Here is a 19,186-nt window from a genome sequence, read left to right as displayed (position 1 = left end):
TCTGACGTGTTTATGATGCGCCAGCGGACGTCATGAATGTGCGTCTGCTACTGTGGGGAAACTATGGAAACTACAGTGTTCTATACAGTGGACTACAACATGGATGTATAATAAGAACGAGGGACTACTGTAAACTCATCTAGAGACTGCACCGTGCTCTGATGCTGTTGCTTTATGCTTTATGAACGTGGACAACAGAGAAACATATTCTTCATGACCAAAGTTGGAATTGAAATAAAAAAGGAAAGTGAAACTTATGCTGATCACCCTCTCCCTCCGGTCCACATTAATACAAATGATCCCAATACGTATGATTGTATGAAAATATCTTAAAATCAATACAAATGTATTTATTATAAACCTTAGTCCTTAACAGCCCCGGACAATTCTCCCTCAATAATATAATACACTAAACGTGCTTTACCTGAACCTCATCATCACACTAGAGAGGACGGCAGGATTGCAAGACACCAGACCAACCAGAGAGTTGAATGGAATAAACATCTGTCTTATTGGCTGACATGAGGGGGTGAAAGGGAACGAGTGTGCTGATAGATTAGCAAAAAGTGCACTTCAAAAGGAAATAACACTACCAGTTCAACTTGGAGAAGGAGAAGGAAAAGCAGTAATTAAGAAGAAAGGGATGGAGATCTGGCAGAAAAGGTGGGAGAAAGACCAGAAAGGCAAATAGTATCATCAAGTGCAAAAGACAATCACAATAAATATTTATAAAGAAAGAAACAGAAGGGAGGAAATCATGATAGCTAGACTCAGACTAAATCACACTGCATTGAATGGTACGCTGTATGTCATGGGGAAAAGTGACAGTGACAAGTGTGTAGTTAAAGAACACGTGGAACATATTTTATTACATGCCTGCCTGTAGCTTTGCCGATATCTGTGTTGATAGGTAATAGATTAAGAGCAGTGAATCATCTTAGATACAGGAAGCTCTCAAACGTTTGTGTGAGTTTATCAAATTTAGCAGTGGTTCCATGTCAGCCACAGCTTGTTACAAAAAACTGAGTGTGTTTAACGAACTTAAACTAGCTTTATTAAATGTCAGGTCTTTGGCAGGAAAACATTTTTAATCAATGATTTTATCACTGAGCACAATCTTGATTTTATGTTTTTAACAGAAACTTGGATTGAACAAAAATAACAGTGCAGATGTTCTTATTGAATCAACCCCTCCCCACTTTAGTTTTATGAGTCAGGAAAGAATGCATAAGAAAGGAGGTGGAGTTGCTCTTCTGTTCAATGTTTCCCTTTAATGCAGGAAGACATCTTATGGGAACTTTGCTTCTTTTGAATATGTGGCCCTTCAGCTGAAATGCTCCTCTCGAGCTCTGTTCCTAAATATCTATAGACCACCCAAATACTGTGCAAGCTTTTTTGATGACTTGACTGAACTGCTGTCTATAGTGCGTATTGACTTTGACCGTCTAGTCATTGTTGGTGATTTTAACATCCATGTTGACAACCCCCAGGACAGAGGGGCTAAAGAACTGTTTTGTGTTCTTGATAGCTATGGACTGACTCAGCATGTGACGGAGCCCACACACAATAAGGGGCACACTCTGGACTTAATGATCTCAAAGGGTCTGAACATCTCTGAGGTTGTGGCGACTGATGTTGCACTCTCTGATCATTCCTGTGTTTTCTTTGAGAGCTCTATTTCTGTTCACAACATTTTTCAAAAAGAGGTAACCACAAAGCGATATTTAACTGAAAACACGAGGGAAATGTTTACTCAGAATTTTTCTTCCACACTCGCCCCTGCTAACATCTCAGTAAATGAGCTAGTAGATCATTTTAATTCAAAAATTCAAAATGTTATAGATGCCATTGCTCCAACTAGGGTAAAGGAAGTGTCTGGCAAGAACATATCCCCATGGAGAAAGGCCATGACCGTGAAAACAGGAAAAAAGAGAATGTCAAAAAGCTGAACGCAGGTGGTGGAAAAACAAATCTCCAGGTTCACTTTGAAATCTATAAAGAGAGACTTGGCTTTTATAATTTGGAATTGAAAAACGCACGACAGTCTTTCTTCTCTGCCATCATTACCAAAAACAAAAGCAACGCACGTGCCTTGTTTGCTACCGTCGACAGACTAACTAACCCCCAAGTGTCAGTAGCCTCTGAATTTCTATCCACCAGGGCGTGCAATGATTTTGCCTTCACTGACAAAATTCAGAAAATCAGACAAGCAGTCAGTGCCTCTGCATCAGGTACAACAGATGTGTTTTCCCTATGTCCACCTAATATCAATTCAAACACCATGACACAGTTCCATCAGATTAATGATAAAAACCTAGAGGACATTATTCAACTTCTAAAATCCTCCTCCTGCTGCCTTGATATTATTCCTACAGGATTTTTTAAAGATGTTTTTCATTGCATGGCCTCAGATCTACTTCATATAGTAAACAAGTCTCTTCACTCAGGTGTTTTTCCACGGGCTCTGAAAACTGCAGTCATTAAACCGCTCTTAAAAAAGAATAATCTAGACGCTTCGGTAATGAACAATTACAGGCCCATATAAAACCTGCCATTTCTAGGTAAAATCATTGAAAAAGTAGTTTTTCAACAGTTGAGTAACTTCTTGCATTTATATAACTGTTTAGATGTGTTCCAGTCAGGCTTTCGTCCAAACCACAGCACTGAGACTGCTCTTGTAAAGGTCTTCAATGACATCCACTTAAACACAGACAGTGGCAGAACTTCAGTGTTAGTATTATTAGATCTCAGTGCTGCGTTTGACACTGTTGACCACAACATATTACTAGACCGACTAGAAAACTGGGTGGGACTTTCGGAAACAGTTCTACATTGGTTTGAATCCTACTTAAAGGACAGAAACAACTTTGTTTCTATAGGTAACTACACATCTGAGTTGACAAATATGACATGTGGGGTTCCTCAAGGCTCCATCTTGGGGCCTCTTCTCTTTAACGTCTACATGCTACCACTGGCTCAGATAATGAAGAACAACAAAATAAGTTACCATAGCTATGCAGATGACAGACAAATTTACGTAACAATTTCACCAGGAGACTATGCTCCAATTCAAACACTGAGTAAGTGCATTGAACAAATCAATGACTGGATGTGTCAGAACTTTCTCCAATTAAACAAAGATAAAACTGAGGTAATGGTTTTTGGATCAAAGGCAGAACGTATAAAAGTTAGCGCTGAGCTTCAGTCTGCAATGTTCAAAACAACAGATAAAGCCAGAAATCTAGGTGTAGTCATGGACTCTGACCTGAGTTTCAACAGTCACATTAAAACAGTTACTAAATCAGCCTACTATCACCTAAAGAACATATCTAGGATTAAAAGACTAATGTCACAGCAGGATTTGGAAAAACTTGTCCATGCTTTTATCTTCAGTAGACTGGACTACTGTAATGGTGTCTTCACAGGTCTCACTAAAACATCTATTAGAAAGCTGCAGCTGATTCAGAACGCCGCTGCTCAAGTCCTCACTGACACTAAGAAAGTGGAACACTTCACTCCTGTTCTGAAGTCTTTACACTGGTTCCTCACTAACACTAAGAAAGTGGATCACATCACTCCTGCTCTGAAGTCTTTACACTGGCTTCCTGTATGTCAAAGAATAGATTTGAAAATACTGCTGCTGGTTTATAAAGCTTTGAATGGTTTAGGCCCAAAATCCATTTCTGACCTCCTGCTAAATGATGAACCATCCAGATCTCTCAGGTCTTCAGGGACTGGTCAGCTTTCTGTCCCCAGAGTCAGAACTAAACATGGAGAAGTTCAGTTATTATGCTCCAAACATCTGGAACAAACTCCCAGAAACCTGCAGGTCCGCTGCAACTCTGACTACTTTTAAATCCAGGCTGAAGACTTTTCTTTTTGTCGCTGCTTTTAATTGAACTATTCACATCTTAAACTGCACTGTAACTTCTATCCATGTATTTATTTTTTTAATGTTTATTTTATTATCTTTTCTTTTTAATGACTGATTTTAAATGCCATTTTCTTAATGTCTTTCATTTTTAGTAAAGCACTTTGAATTGCCTTGTGTTGAAAAGTGCTATATAAATAAACTTGCCTTACATTGTGTCATCTATAAAGCTTAAAGAGAAAAGCTAAAGGATGACGTTTTAGAGGCAGAGAGGGAGAGGGGTTGGTGTTCTGGGAACAGAAGGAGTAAGAGCTACCGGAAAGGCACTGTTTACCTTTCTGAGGGAAACTGGGGTAGGACATTTTTTTTAACATTAGGTCAGGAAAGATCACAGATTTGTATTTAGTTTGGTTTTTCTTTTCATTTTCTCCTCTCCTTTCGGTTAGGGAGGTCCATTGGTTCCTAAGCTAGAGGAGGTTATAAAGGAAGTTTGAAACCTCCTTTCCTATCATCTTCTAGAGAATTCAAACGGCACTTATGATGGCTGCTACTGAGGTACTTCCGGGTCATTTCACTCCGTTAGGAAGGTTCCTAAGCTAAATGGACTATTCGAATGCAACCATCACTGGTGACAACAACGTCATGTTTTTTGCATACCTGCAAGATTTACCCGTGACAAATGTCAGCGATGTGAACAGAACTGTCGCCCTACTTTCACCTGCACCCAGCAGCAAGAGGGAGAACGCTATCTCATACAGTCGACCCCTAAAACAGTTCACTCAGTAATGGAACAGTGGTTAAGCATTATTTTGTCCAACTAGTCTACATTATGAATGTGATGTTTGTCTAAACTGCTAAGAAGCTGACAGCTGAGTTAGAACAGAAAGACATGCAGGCAATAATCACTAGATGCTCAAAAGAGGAATGTGTGTGTAAGAATTGAAACACTGGCCATTAGTTGATTAATAAACAAGACATTCAAGTCAAAGTTTTAGGCATTTTCATTTGTAGCACGCTGTAAATATGGACTATGAATGAACACATGCAAAGTGGAAACACACAAATAGGTTTATTCTCAATACTCATAACAGACTCAGACACAATGACTTTACTGAGAGAGAAGATGACATGAACATAGTTACTGTATGGTACTGAAGACATAATACAGTATATTGCATTTACCTCTTCCTCTAACTCTCTCTCCAAAAGTGGCCTCCATTGTTGTGCACAACAAAGTGTTCAAGCTCAGGTTTCTAAGTGATCTAATTTGAACAGGGTGCAGGGGCTTGATGATTGAGTATGGTATTTCAATGGCAGTGTTTTGCAAATAACGCACAGGCTGTCGGTTTTGAATAACGTGTCTAATGTAAATTAGAGTGTGTAGTTATTTGGTCAATCCAGAGTCCAGCTTGTCGCTGTGTGACAACGTCATGTTTGTTGGATACCTATAGATTTACCTGTGACAAATGTCAGCGATGTGAACAGAAATGTCGACCTACTTTCACCTGCACCCATCAGCAAGCGGGAGAAATGTTTCAAGTTGTTCTTATGAGGTTAGGTCAACAATTAGGAGTGTGAGTAATTAAGCTTTTATTTCTGTAACGTTAAACTTATTGTTTTTCTTCAACAAGTTTCACTACATTGAAAGACAGAGGAGGGACAGTATGTGTATTCTTAATGTGTCAGGTTGTTATGCTACAGGTCCATGAAGACAGGCCAATTGTCAGGGACCAAGCAGTAAGGCAACAGGACACAGGAGTGGTTTAAATAGACTGGGTTTTTTATTTACCCAAAAGTCCAAAGAAAACATCATAAATCAATAATGTCTAATATCTAGGCCTATAAAAGAGGTCAACAGAAAGCTCATTTTAGACAGGTTAGACACAGCCAATAGTAAAACATACACTTTAATATAACTAGCACAAGGTAGCTACTCCCCAGAAATGGACTGACTGGTCTGTGTGTGCTGCACAGAGGTCACAGTTGTGCTCTGTATAAGAAGTTGTAAGTATAGAAAACATTTAGGAACAAAGATATGACTTTGTATTTACTCCTTAAAATAGCACAATGTTATTAAACCAAAATGTTACCCTAAAAGAAATAATACAAAGCAAATTGAATACGTATTTATTTTGTTTCTCTTCTTACAGGTGGGGCTGAAAGACTCGACCCCCGTTGAGCTGGAGCATCATGGCTGCAGGTGTGACGTGTGTTACTCTCCTGCTCCAGTCACATGACTCCCAGTGGGTCCCCAGTACTCAGCTGTACAGAGCAGCAGTGGTACAAACCAAGAACTATGGAAAGTCTGAGAATAATGTCATTGTAATTCAAACGCTAAAACGACACACTCATCATGTCTCATACACACATCATCTCATCATTTCTATATATTGCTTAAACCCACAGTGTGTAAAAACCAGGCCCGGTAGAGAACATGGCTGGGGTGTCCGCGATCCAAAGCAGAGAACAATGTCAGAGAAAGTAAAGTGAGAGATTAGTAGTTATGTGAAAGTAAGCTATGCACACAGAATAGTTTATGTGTTGATGTCTCTGAGAGCTGAGAGCTGCTGGATCTGTCTGCCCTCAAAGTGCCAGAGATCTACAAGGACTTCACTGCTGCTTGGGCACCTGGGTATCCCTGTGAGGTGCCACTAGTGGACTCTGCTCTCTGTAAAGTTTAAGCTTGCATTCCCTTGTCATATGAACATCATCATGATAGCTAGAAGTCACACCACTGCCCACCAACATGCTACCAGACTACAACCAGATCTACCACTGTCTGGCTACAGACTACAACCATCTGCATCAGTTTGTTGTTGTTGTGAACATCAACAGCTGCCTTTAACCCTCCTATTGTCTTTGTGTTCCCCCCCTTACTTTGGTGTTCGCCCGGTCCTGTTTTAACTGCTATTACATTAACACAAAAAACATTAATCATCACCAAATTTCATTTAACACCCTTTCAAACTGTACATATTGTATCAGACTACTGGTTTACATGAACAACTGCAGTAAATATACAAAGAACAGACACTGAACATGTATTGGTGTGTCAGGTTTGATCCATGTGGGGGGAGGGGCACATAAGGGGGGGAACACATCTAGTGTGTGTGTGTGTGTGTGTGTGTGTGTGTGTGTGTGTGTGTGTGTGTGTGTGTGTGTGTGTGTGTGTGTGTGTGTGTGTGTGTGTGTGTGTGTGTGTGTGTGTGTGTGTGTGTGTGTGTGTGTGTGTGTGTGATCTGATCCGGATGGTTACTAATTCCTTTTCTTTATGGCGGTCACCGGGAACACCATGGGTGTTACAAAGTTGACTAAATCATCCAAAATGCAATGAAAGAGGTGATCAACTATTGTATATGTTCAAATGTCTACTCTGAAGGATATCATGAAGCCTTAATGCAATCGAATGTAAAACAAAAAATGTATGATTGATGAAAGGAGTACATCGGTCACATTTGAACCGAAGACAACAGGAGGGTTAATGCGATAGTTCTGGTCTTTTGAAGTGGGTTAGTATGTGGTGTATTACCTACAGTAGTCGTGTGGAGAAACATAAAGGAGCACAGCCATACTGCTGAGGACGTGGGCAGAAGCAACATTTATTTTATCCACCCAAAAAAGCTATATCAGTTTAAGTGTACGTTATTTAATGCTAAATATAGCAATTTTTTCCGGTGGGCCTTCATTTTGGGTGGATAACATTTTTGCTGCTGTGCTGGTACTCCTGTCTCTCCTACTAACTGGGGTTGTGCAATATGAACATGAACTTAAATAAAAGATGGAGGAGAACAACATTTTAAATTGTTTGGTCAAAGCTGCAACGATAGATTATATTCAATATTTATTATCAGATAATTATTTTTTATGAGAAAAATTTGATTATTTGTGGCCTATTTCAGCTTTGTGCAATTACCAAGACACAAACTGTTACTTTTGGCAGAATTATTGAAACCACCAACTCAAGCTGCCTTTCATCTATTGAACAGATATGCTAAATCATAAGCATCGTCTGCTTTACGCTAAGTTTGATATTCCAAAATACACTTTTTGCAAATAACCACCAACTCTTATTTAGCCTACATTAGATACGTTATTCAAAACCAACCGCCTCTGTGTTGCTTTCTAAACACTGCCACTGAAATACCACACTCAATTATCAAGCCCCTGCACCCAGAACGCGCATGTTACAGAAATAAAAGCTTAATTACTCACCCTCCTAATTGTAGACCTAACCTCATAAGAACAACTTGAAACATTTCTCCCGCTTGCCGATGGGTGCAGGTGAAAGTAGGTCGACATTTCTGTTCACATCTAAAATGAGCTTTCTGTTGACCTCTTTTATAGGCCTAGATATTAGACACTATTGATTTATGATGTTTTCTTTGGACTTTTGGGTAAATAAAAAACCCAGTCTATTTAACCCACTCCTGTGTCCTGTTGCCTTACTGCTTGGTCCCTGACAATTGGCCTGTCTTCATGGACCTGTAGCATAACAACCTGACACATTAAGAATACACATACTGTCCCTCCTCTGTCTTTCAATGTAGTGAAACTTGTTGAAGAAAAACAATAAGTTTAACGTTACAGAAATAAAAGCTTAATTACTCACCCTCCTAATTGTTGACCTAACCTCATAAGAACAACTTGAAACATTTCTCCCGCTCGCTGATGGGTGCAAGTGAAAGTAGGTCGACATTTCTGTTCACATCGCTGACATTTGTCACAGGTAAATCTATAGGTATCCAACAAACATGACGTTGTCACACAGCGACAAGCTGGACTCTGGATTGACCAAATAACTACACACTCTAATTTACATTAGACACGTTATTCAAAACCGACAGCCTGTGCGTTATTTGCAAAACACTGCCATTGAAATACCATACTCAATCATCAAGCCCCTGCACCCTGTTAAAATTAGATCACTTAGAAACCTGAGCTTGAACACTTTGTTGTGCACAACAATGGAGGCCACTTTTGGAGAGAGAGTTAGAGGAAGAGGTAAATGCAATATACTGTATTATGTCTTCAGTACCATACAGTAACTATGTTCATGTCATCTTCTCTCTCAGTAAAGTCATTGTGTCTGAGTCTGTTATGAGTATTGAGAATAAACCTATTTGTGTGTTTCCACTTTGCATGTGTTCATTCATAGTCCATATTTACAGCGTGCTACAAATGAAAATGCCTAAAACTTTGACTTGAATGTCTTGTTTATTAATCAACTAATGGCCAGTGTTTCAATTCTTACACACACATTCCTCTTTTGAGCGTCTAGTGATTATGGCCTGCATGTCTTTCTGTTCTAACTCAGCTGTCAGCTTCTTAGCAGTTTAGACAAACATCACATTCATAATGTAGACTAGTTGGACAAAATAATGCTTAACCGCTGTTCCATTACTGAGTGAACTGTTTTAGGGGTCGACTGTATGAGATAGCGTTCTCCCGCTTGCTGCTTGGTGCAGGGGAAAGTAGGGCGACAGTTCTGTTCACATCGCTGACATTTGTCACAGGTAAATCTTGCAGGTATGCAAAAAACATGACGTTGTTGTCACCAGTGGTCAGCGAAATAAAGTTATGCACAGAGCTTTCATATTTATATTAATCTCTATAAACACATATCGGCATGTGAATGCAGAAATAAATGTATCCTCGTCAGACTTCTGGATTCTAGGATTGAATTTTTACAGCATTGCCATTATGTCCTCATGTCTTTTATTTTGAAATATGTTCTTTAACTTCCGGTCCAACGGACTGCTCTTCATTCTTCATTCATTCAATACAAAACGGAAAATTGAATGAAGTTGTTATCAAACACCAAAATCGGACCGTTTTTTTAATTAGGTCTTCTCGTTATCCGTTTTTTTATTCAGACAACATAAACGGGAAAACGGCTTTGGTTTCCTGTGTTTTCGTTTTAAATCAAAAACGAAAAAAAAGGTTTTTTCGTTTTTTATATAAAAAAAAGGTTTTTTCGCTTTTTGGTTCAAACGTAAAACCAAACTGACAAAACGTACACAGAACAAAGACCCTTTTCCCCTGATTTATCCGTCTAAAAAATGCCATGTTAATACCAACGTGTATGGGAGATATGTGTCATGTGAAATATGACTCATTGTGAGTATTGTTGAAAACAGTGTTATAAACACGTGTTCACGTTCACTTCTCACAGGGCTTCTTCTTCTTCTTCTTCTTACTCGAGTTGTATGACTGTTTGCATCCAGTTGAATGGCGCATTACCGCCACCTTTCTGTTGTCAAGTGAGGACCAGACAATACTCATAGTTCACATTCTAAAGCCCTCACAATAACATTAAATGGAGAATAAACAGAGAAATAACACCTTAAATCCTATGAAACCCCCCCGTACCTCTTTAACTTAAATAACAGTCACATTTTAATTTAAATCCTGCTTTTTCTCAGAAAGAGGCGGGGCTGAAACTGGGCGGAACCCACGTGGTATTGGCGTCACCGGATATTGCCTTTCACTGCGGCCTTAAAGATCCATGCGTCTGTTCCATGCGGTCATTTCTACGCCGTCTCTACGACCAGCACCCGTGCCTTCCGTTGCTCTTCAGGTTCAATAGTCTCCTACTACTGAAAAGCTCAAAACGACCTAAATAACATGTCGGACGAAGGCAAACTCTTCATCGGTGGCCTCAGCTTCGATACCAACGAGGAATCTCTGGCTGCGGCCTTCTCCAAGTATGGAACCATCGAGAAGGTGGACGTGATCAGAGACAAAGAGACCGGGAATTCCCGCGGTTTCGGCTTCGTGAAGTACGACAACGCCGAGGATGCCAAAGAAGCAATGGACGGCATGAACGGAACCTCCCTCGATGGTCGGTCAATCCGGGTCGATGAGGCAGGCAAAGGCGGTGGCGGTGGATCAAGAGGCGGCGGAGGATTCGGGCGCGGGAGAGGCGGAGGTGGGAGAGGAGGTGGTGGATACGGCGGCGGTGAGAGAAGCTATGGCGGCGGAGGAGAAAGAAGCTATGGTGACAGATCAAGCTACGGATCCGAGGGTCGTTCCGGCGGAGGTGGCGGCGGCTACAGATCCGGCGGCGGAGGAGGTGGCGGCGGATACTCAGGAGGTGGAGGAGGAGGAGGTTACAGAGGCAACCGCGATGGATACGAATAAAGCATCATTCCCACTGGCTTAAAAACCGTTGTATAAATATAATTGTGTTCTGAACTGAGTAAAAGTTGTGTTTTCCCAGCAAACTCCATTCACGGTGACAGGGCACCATCATTCTTTGACTTTGACTTGATTTTGATAATAAACAGCCTCAGGCCTTGTGAATCACATGAAATCGGTGAGTGTTTTTTTTATTGTTATCCGGGTAACGATATTAGCTATTGTCATTGCACTGGTTAATAGTGAGTTCTCTTTTGGGGCGAGTCTTAACTCTGAATTGAATGATGGGGTTGTATGTAAAAACCTTTCACTGAGTGTTGTATGTTCTGAATGACAACACGTGGAGAGGCAGCGGTGGTCAGGTAAATGTGTATATGGGTTAATTAACGTAATATGTGGCATTCATACAGTGGGAGAAGCACATTTAGAGCAGTAAAGACTTATAAATCAAACTACTAGTCATGAGCAAACCTCTTAGAAAATTAGTTAAGGAACATGCTTTCAGTACACTCCATTACAACCTTTTCAATTGGTGCACAATGTGTAGTGTCATGGCGGTGGTAGTACCCAAATCTACAGTCGAATAGCAGCTAAAACAATGAGAGGTTTATCATAACTGAAGTTCTTCCATGTGGTGCACAACATTTTACTTACTTTCCAACAAAGGGCTCGTATGCCTACTTCAAACGGGATTCCTGGGTTGAATAGAGAAAAGGGTGGTCAAATACAGAACAATGAAATACTCAGATAAATAAACATTAAGATGTTGAAGTTACCACTGAAGCTCAGCGCCTTCAGATTGATGTTCTCTTCACTCAACGCTACTTTGAATTCCTGTATTCTGAGATGAGACAGGAGGTGAGAACAAGTTTAATATCTGATGTGTGCTGACTACAATGTCAACGTACGATAAAGAAATGTATTTATGGGGGGCAGCGTTCATTGTCAGCCAGAACACATGCTGTTGTTAGAATGAGTTATAGACACTGGGATGGGAAGGCTTAACCCCCTGTGCCCTCCTCGAATTGTCATCCTTTCGACACCTTCACACGCCTCAAATAACTGCTATTAAATCATCCATCAATATTTCTTTCTACTTTTTTTTCATGAATAACTTAAACAATTTCTACTTAAAACTACCAAACATTTGAAAAAAAATAATAATCTGGATTTTAACCCATTTAAAGCATGTTTAATTATTTGCATTATTTATTACAAAACCTCAATTATTTTCTATATAATAGTTAGGGTGATGGGGCTTTGGTGGCTATTAGATTGTTGGATATGTCAAAGAATAACAACAAAGTTGATTTGACTGCATTATTATTTTGTACGTAGTGTCAGATACTACCTCTGGACACCTTCATGGCCAAAAATGCCTCATTGACTTCCATTCGAACCACATTTTTTGATCTCACTGCCAATGCAGTATAAAACCATGCATTTTGTATATTTGATATTTCTACTCTATTCCATCGTGTGTGTGTGTGTGTGTGTGTGTGTGTGTGTGTGTGTGTGTGTGTGTGTGTGTGTGTGTGTGTGTGTGTGTGTGTGTGTGTGTGTGTCATTTCCAGCATCAGACCGGCAGGTCCTGCAGCATGTGACCTGGTGCTCTCTCAGGTGGTAGAACAACTATTTGTTTGGGCCTGTGCACAACCAGCACACACCTCTCCTCCCTCTGCCCATCTCTGACTTACTGACCAATTTATTTGAATACCCTCACACTCACCTAATTGTTTAACATTCAACATAATTCTACAAAATAATCAGCTAACAGAGACAATGGTCTTCTTTAGTATTCACTAAGCACAAGAGCAGACAACAAACTAGTACAATTCAGTTATTAAATGAGCAGCCAACAATCAAAATGATGAAGTTACTATTTAAGCACATTTCAGGCACAAAGATCATTTTTTCATGTACTTGTTATTTTGGTCTATTGTGCTTCAATGTTTTCTTTCACTCTAATGGAAAGAAAACTTCAAAAAAACTCATCAAATAAATGGTGTTCATCTACCATGTCTGAATTCATCTATACATTTAAAGCTAATCTGCATTTAAACGTGACATTTCAGGGGGAAATACTGACTTCACGTAGGTAACTATCAGGGGAAGTTGTGAGGTGATATGTTTTTTTGGTTTGTTTTTAGTTTTTCCCTTTTCACCTGCAATGCCTTGGTAACTGCATGCAAATTAGCGCATTTTAATTAGGCCTAGTTAATTCCTATTTGCATATTAATGTGGCGATTGTGATGACGTTATTAGATACACCTGTAGTGTCTCCCCTCAAGTAGGCCCACAGTACATTAGCCTGTATGCCCATGATAAATTGCTTAGCTAAACCTTGAGCTAACTTATCCATTAGCTAGTAGCCTACCTTAGTTAACTATTTTTGTTTTTGTCTTTTAGCTAATTAGCTGTAAACTCGAGGCACTGGCAGTTTAGTCATTTGTTCATCACCACCCACCAGCTGCAGCGGGGGGCTTTCTTCTCACAATCTGTGAGGACACTCTGTATTCCCCAGCTCCTGGGAGAACAACCTCCGTTCTTCTCTGTCCCCTCACTGTGGGCCGGACCCTCAGTGTCCTCTCCACTTTCAGAGGAAATCCTGGACTCCAGAGAGCATTGAGTGTCAGACCCCCCCTCGAACCTTGTGTCTTCTTCAGATGAGTCTTGCAGCTCGCTGGCAGAAGAAGGCTACAAGATTATTTCTGAAGTCTCCTCTGCACTGAAATGCTTCTTCATTTGAGTTCCAGGTCTTTCTCCTTCTCTGCTCACTAATGAAATAAGCCCTTGGTCAAACTCTGTTTATCTTTGGCAGCCAGGTGCACAAACACACTAACAGTTGTTCTTTGTTTTTGAGTAATCAAGCAGCTCTTCAAAAAATAGTTGTTCTACCATCTGAGAGAGCACCAGGACACATGCTGCAGGACCTGCCACACACACACACACACACACACACACACACACACACACACACACACACACACACACACACACACACACACACACACACACACACACACACACACACACACACACACACACACACACACACACACACACACACACACACACACACACACACACACACACACACACACACACACACACACACACACACACACACACACACACACACACACACACACACACACCTCGTAGAAGAATGTCATGCATCGGCCCACAGTGGGAAGATGTAGTCCAGCAGCAAGTCCTCAAAAAAGGCTTTAGTTTTCGAGATACCCCTACCCGAGGTAGAACAAATGACAACAATGATTTTTCTTATATTTAGGGTCTCCCATTAATGGAATTGATTGTTGTCAAATTTTATTTCAACATCTTTTTTTGGTTGTTCTTTAGAACTACCCCAATCCCTGAAAAAGAGCCAAATTAGACCAGGCTGAATATGGGAAAGGTGACAAAAAAGCCCATAACTTGAGAATGATCACTATTTTCCTCTTCAGATTTGCTGAGGTATGAACCAGGTAGCTGTCCTACATCACCAAATAGTCAGACAATTATTTAACTAAAGAAATACTGAATTATAGTCCTTTAAACTTAGCTTTAGTTTAGACAGAAATTGTACTTATTGGTGATAGGAACATAGGACTCAATCACTTTTCTCTCATTTATCAGAAAAACAGAAATCCCTAAAGAATACACCATTACTGAATTGTCTGGTGTGCTATTGAACACTAACCAGTAGTTGTATGGACATATCTGGTACAGTTCTGTTGCAAATGAGATTTCTTTAGACATAGGCCTACCTCTTCTCTGAGACGGTCACATTTCGAATGGGGGAGAAGTTAAGAATGCTCACTCGGATGGTCATCATACACTGTACAAAAATATAAACGAAAGACTTTTGTTTTTGCTCCCATTTTTGATGAGATGAACTCAAAGATCTAAAACATTTTCTATATACACAAAATAACCATTTCTCTCAAATATTGTTCACAAATCTGAACAAATCTGTGATCGTGAGCACTTCTCCTTTGCCGAGATAATCCATCCCACCTCACAGGTGTGCCTTAGGCTTTAGTGGCCTGTGTTCATCGTCCATAACATACGATTCACACTCGATTCACAACATTACCCTAACCCTAACCCTCACACCAGATACTGACTGGTTTTCGGACCCCCCCAGACCCCCCCAATAAAGCAAAACTGCACGTTTCAGAGTGGCCTTTTATTGTGGCCAGCCTAAGGCACACCTGTGCAATAATCATGCTGTCTAATCAGCATCTTGATATGCCACACCTGTGAGGTGGGATGGATTATCTCGGCAAAGGAGAAGTGCTCACTATCACACATTTTTTCAGATTTGTGAACAATATTTGAGAGAAATGGTTATTTTGTGTAAGTAGAAAATGTTTTAGATCTTTGAGTTCATCTCATGAAAAATGGGAGCAAAAACAAAAGTGTTGCGTTTATATTTTTGTTCAGTGTATTTGGAGAGGTAAATACCAGGTGGCTGAACTACATCACCAAATAGTCAAAATAAGAGTAGTTCTAAATTGCAAGCCTCTAAAACCGAGGTGTAAATAGTACAGGTTTTATTGAAACTTTAACCTTAATTCAAAGTACAGTCTACAATTCATCAAATAATTCTGTGACAAGTATTTAGATACTAGAATATAATGTTAAATGTCAGGTTCCTCAGAAACATTAGGGGACACATGTTGACATTCTGCACAGCAGGTGCATTGAAGGCCAACAGAGAGGCACTTCCCACTCTCTCCACACTTTGCACCTTTGCAATACAAGTGAGTAATGTCTCTCACTTCTGTAGGTGCTGGGGGTTTTGTAAATAGCACTGGTTGAATGTCCCCATCTCTGACAATCCACCCCTTTCCAACAGGACCCCATAACAAGGGTTTGGGTTCGGGCTGCGACACCATATCGCTGTCTGAAACATTGCTTTCTTGTCACCTTTCCCACATTCGGCCTGGTCTAATTCGGCTCTTTTTCAGGGATTGGGGTAGTTCTAAAGAACAACCAAAAAAACATTTTTTCCCCCAAAATAAAATTTGACAACAATCAATTTCATTAATGGGAGACCCTAAAGATAAGAAAAATCATTGTTGTCATTTGTTCTACCTCGGGTAGGGGTATCTCGAAATCTGAGGGCCCTTCCTGCTAGACTACTGGTTGAATCTGGTGGAATAGAGTAGAAATATCAAATATACAAAATGCATAGTTTTATACTGCAATGGCAGTGAGATCAAAAAATGTGGTTCGAATGGAAGTCAATGAGGCATTTTTGGCCATGAAGGTGTCCAGAGGTAGTATCTGACACTACGTACAAAATAATAATGCAGTCAAATCAACTTTGTTGTTATTCTTTGGCATATCCAACACTCTAAATTATTGAATGTTTGGTAGTTTTGAGCATGTTAGAAGTTGTTTAAGTGATTCATGAAAAAAAAGTAGAAAGAAATATTGATGATGATTTAATAGCAGTTTTTTGGGGCGTGTACATTTTTGCCACGAAGGTGTCCAGAGGGTGCAAAATGCATCACGAGAGTGTACAAAACATGTAAGAGTAAACGACATCGGATTTCAACAATTTGACTAAAAATAAGACTTCTTGCAAAAATCCATGCCAAAAGCTGTAACACAGCTGAAATGATCAACAAATAAATTTTAAAAAGTAAGGAAAAATGTACAAAAATGCCTGAGGACGGCTTAAAGAAGGAATTAATAAAACTTATAAAATAAAATAAAACGTGCAATACACAGACACGAACAACGGTGGAAGTTTTTCTGCACTACATGTATTCAATCCCTCTAGTGACTTCACAGATCTGGATGAATGATGTGAAATCTAATCAAGTGTTAAATCAGACTTTAGTTCCACCTGGAGTAAATCCACCAGCTACCCTGCAGTATACAAAGTCATTCAAACTAGCTGCACCTTTACCAGCTTTGAGAACACTTTCATGATCAATCATTATAAAACATATCATATCTATTATTCTGAAATGGATCAATCTGCACAATGACTACTTTTACTGTCTTTCACTATATTTTGATGAGAATACTTTTCTACTTTAACTTGAGGAACATTTTTGAATTCAGGACTTTAACTGTAACAGAGTATTCCTACACTCTGGTACTTCTACTTTTACTCAAGTACAAGATCTGAGTACTTCTACTTTTACTCAAGAACAAGATCTGAGTACTTCTACTTTTACTCAAGAACAAGATTTGAGTACTTCTACTTTTACTCAAGTACAAGATCTGAGTACTTCTACTTTTACTCAAGTACAAGATCTGAGTACTTCTACTTTTACTCAAGTACAAGATCTGAGTACTTCTACTTTTACTCAAGTACAAGATCTGAGTACTTCTACTTTTACTCAAGGACAAGATCTGAGTACTTCTACTTTTACTCAAGTACAAGATCTGAGTACTTCTACTTTTACTCAAGTACAAGATCTGAGTACTTCTACTTTTACTCAAGAACAAGATCTGAGTACTTCTACTTTTACTCAAGTACAAGATCTGAGTACTTCTACTTTTACTCAAGTACAAGATCTGAGTACTTCTACTTTTACTCAAGTACAAGATCTGAGTACTTCTACTTTTACTCAAGAACAAGATCTGAGTACTTCTGCTTTTACTCAAGAACAAGATCTGAGTACTTCTACTTTTACTCAAGGACAAGATCTGAGTACTTCTACTTTTACTCAAGTACAAGATCTGAGTACTTCTACTTTTACTCAAGTACAAGATCTGAGTACTTCTACTTTTACTCAAGAACAAGATCTGAGTACTTCTACTTTTACTCAAGTACAAGATCTGAGTACTTTTACTTTTAGTCAAGTACAAGATATGAGTACTTCTACTTTTACTCAAGTACAAGATCTGAGTACTTCTACTTTTACTCAAGTACAAATATCTGAGTACTTCTACTTTTACTCAAGTGCAATAACTGATTACTTCTACTTTTACTCAAGTAAAAATATCTGATTACTTCTACTTTTACTCAAGTACAAGATCTGAGTACTTCTACTTTTACTCACAAGTACAAGATCTGAGTACTTCTACTTTTACTCAAGTACAAGATATATATGAGTACTTCTACACTTCTGTCTGTTTTCAACCTTGTCAGATAATGAAGCTAGCTGGATATGCTAGCTAACAGTTAGCCTACGTAGTAGTAGGCTAACACAAAACACTTGTGCTAGCACAAGTAGGCTACGGTGTGTCAGCTGATGTGCTAACAGGGAGCTAGCTAGCCTACCTAGCTACATGACACGGTGAAGTTGCAGTGTCTGTTACCGTTATCTTTGTATCTTGACATTACAGTTAGATCATATGAAGATTCACACATGTATTATCTTTGCATGTATTGCCCTAAACTTGTCTTTTGTTTGATTAGCTGAGCAGCTAGCTAAAATAGTGAAGTTATTGTCAGTTAGCAGTTAGGGTGCTAGTGGCTACAATAAATGATGTCGCAGCAGTTTCTGAATGTCATGCACATCATGCTAAAACACACCTTTAGATGTGTCCAACCTGTTTTTGTACGCAGTAGTCATGACTGAGCAGGTGGTGGTGTATTACTTTAACTGTTTCCAAATGAAGAATTGTCCAGAGGGAAGTCCTCCTCTCACTTTCGTCTTCACAACTACACTGTGGTTCTGTGACAGATCCAGTGACAGCATGGGCGGTTCTACTGTTCAACATATATTTAACTTATCCTATCCTTCCTAAAGCCAAAGAAGTGACATGTGACTTACTACTCATCTACCTTCATTACCAGTGATAATTATACCACTTTACCTCAGCCACAACGCAGAGTCTATGCATTACATTAATGCACACAATGCACAACAATATCGTTTTTTTTATTATTTTTTTTATTATTAGGCTACTGCCAATTTTTATTCCATATGTTATTCCTTCTTATTCCATTCATAAATACTGTCTTAATTGACTATGTTTTTTTATTATTTTTCTAGTTCTCTACCTGTGTTTTTTAATCTTTGTTTTACTTTTATGTAGGCTATGCACCTGCACCACGACACCAAGTCAAATTCCTCCTATGTGTTTAACTACCTGGAAATAAACGTGTTTGTCTGAAAGATATTACAATCATTAGCCTTTGATCATTTGATTTCTCTACTTACATGAGATGTTCTTTTTGAAATGTTTTTTTGCCATTTTATT

At 39.3% G+C, this 19,186-nt stretch overlaps 2 protein-coding genes across 3 annotated transcripts in view; one reads left to right on the top strand and one right to left on the bottom strand.

Annotated features, from left to right (window-relative positions):
* Nucleotides 1–18,673, bottom strand: part of tbc1d13 (TBC1 domain family, member 13) — a 33,155-nt gene extending 14,482 nt beyond the window's left edge. For both annotated transcript variants that reach the window (XM_079657358.1, XM_079657359.1), the window contains exons 1-3: nucleotides 18,516–18,673; nucleotides 11,785–11,849; nucleotides 11,663–11,703 (exon numbers count right to left, since the gene is read on the bottom strand). The gene's annotated coding sequence lies outside the window, so the exon portion shown is untranslated. The remainder of the gene's footprint in view (nucleotides 1–11,662; nucleotides 11,704–11,784; nucleotides 11,850–18,515) is intronic.
* On the top strand, nucleotides 10,351–11,183 carry LOC307023789 (cold-inducible RNA-binding protein B-like). Its single transcript, XM_079657360.1, has one exon. It carries the CDS (start codon nucleotides 10,496–10,498, stop codon nucleotides 11,009–11,011), a length of 516 nt encoding a protein of 171 aa, XP_079513486.1. The 5' UTR covers nucleotides 10,351–10,495; the 3' UTR covers nucleotides 11,012–11,183.
* Nucleotides 18,674–19,186: the final 513 nt, after the last annotated feature.

The sequence above is a fragment of the Notothenia rossii genome (genome assembly GCF_949606895.1).
Source record: "Notothenia rossii genome assembly, chromosome: 11".
Taxonomy (NCBI): domain Eukaryota; kingdom Metazoa; phylum Chordata; class Actinopteri; order Perciformes; family Nototheniidae; genus Notothenia; species Notothenia rossii.
This window is presented reverse-complemented; position numbering and strand designations above follow the sequence as displayed.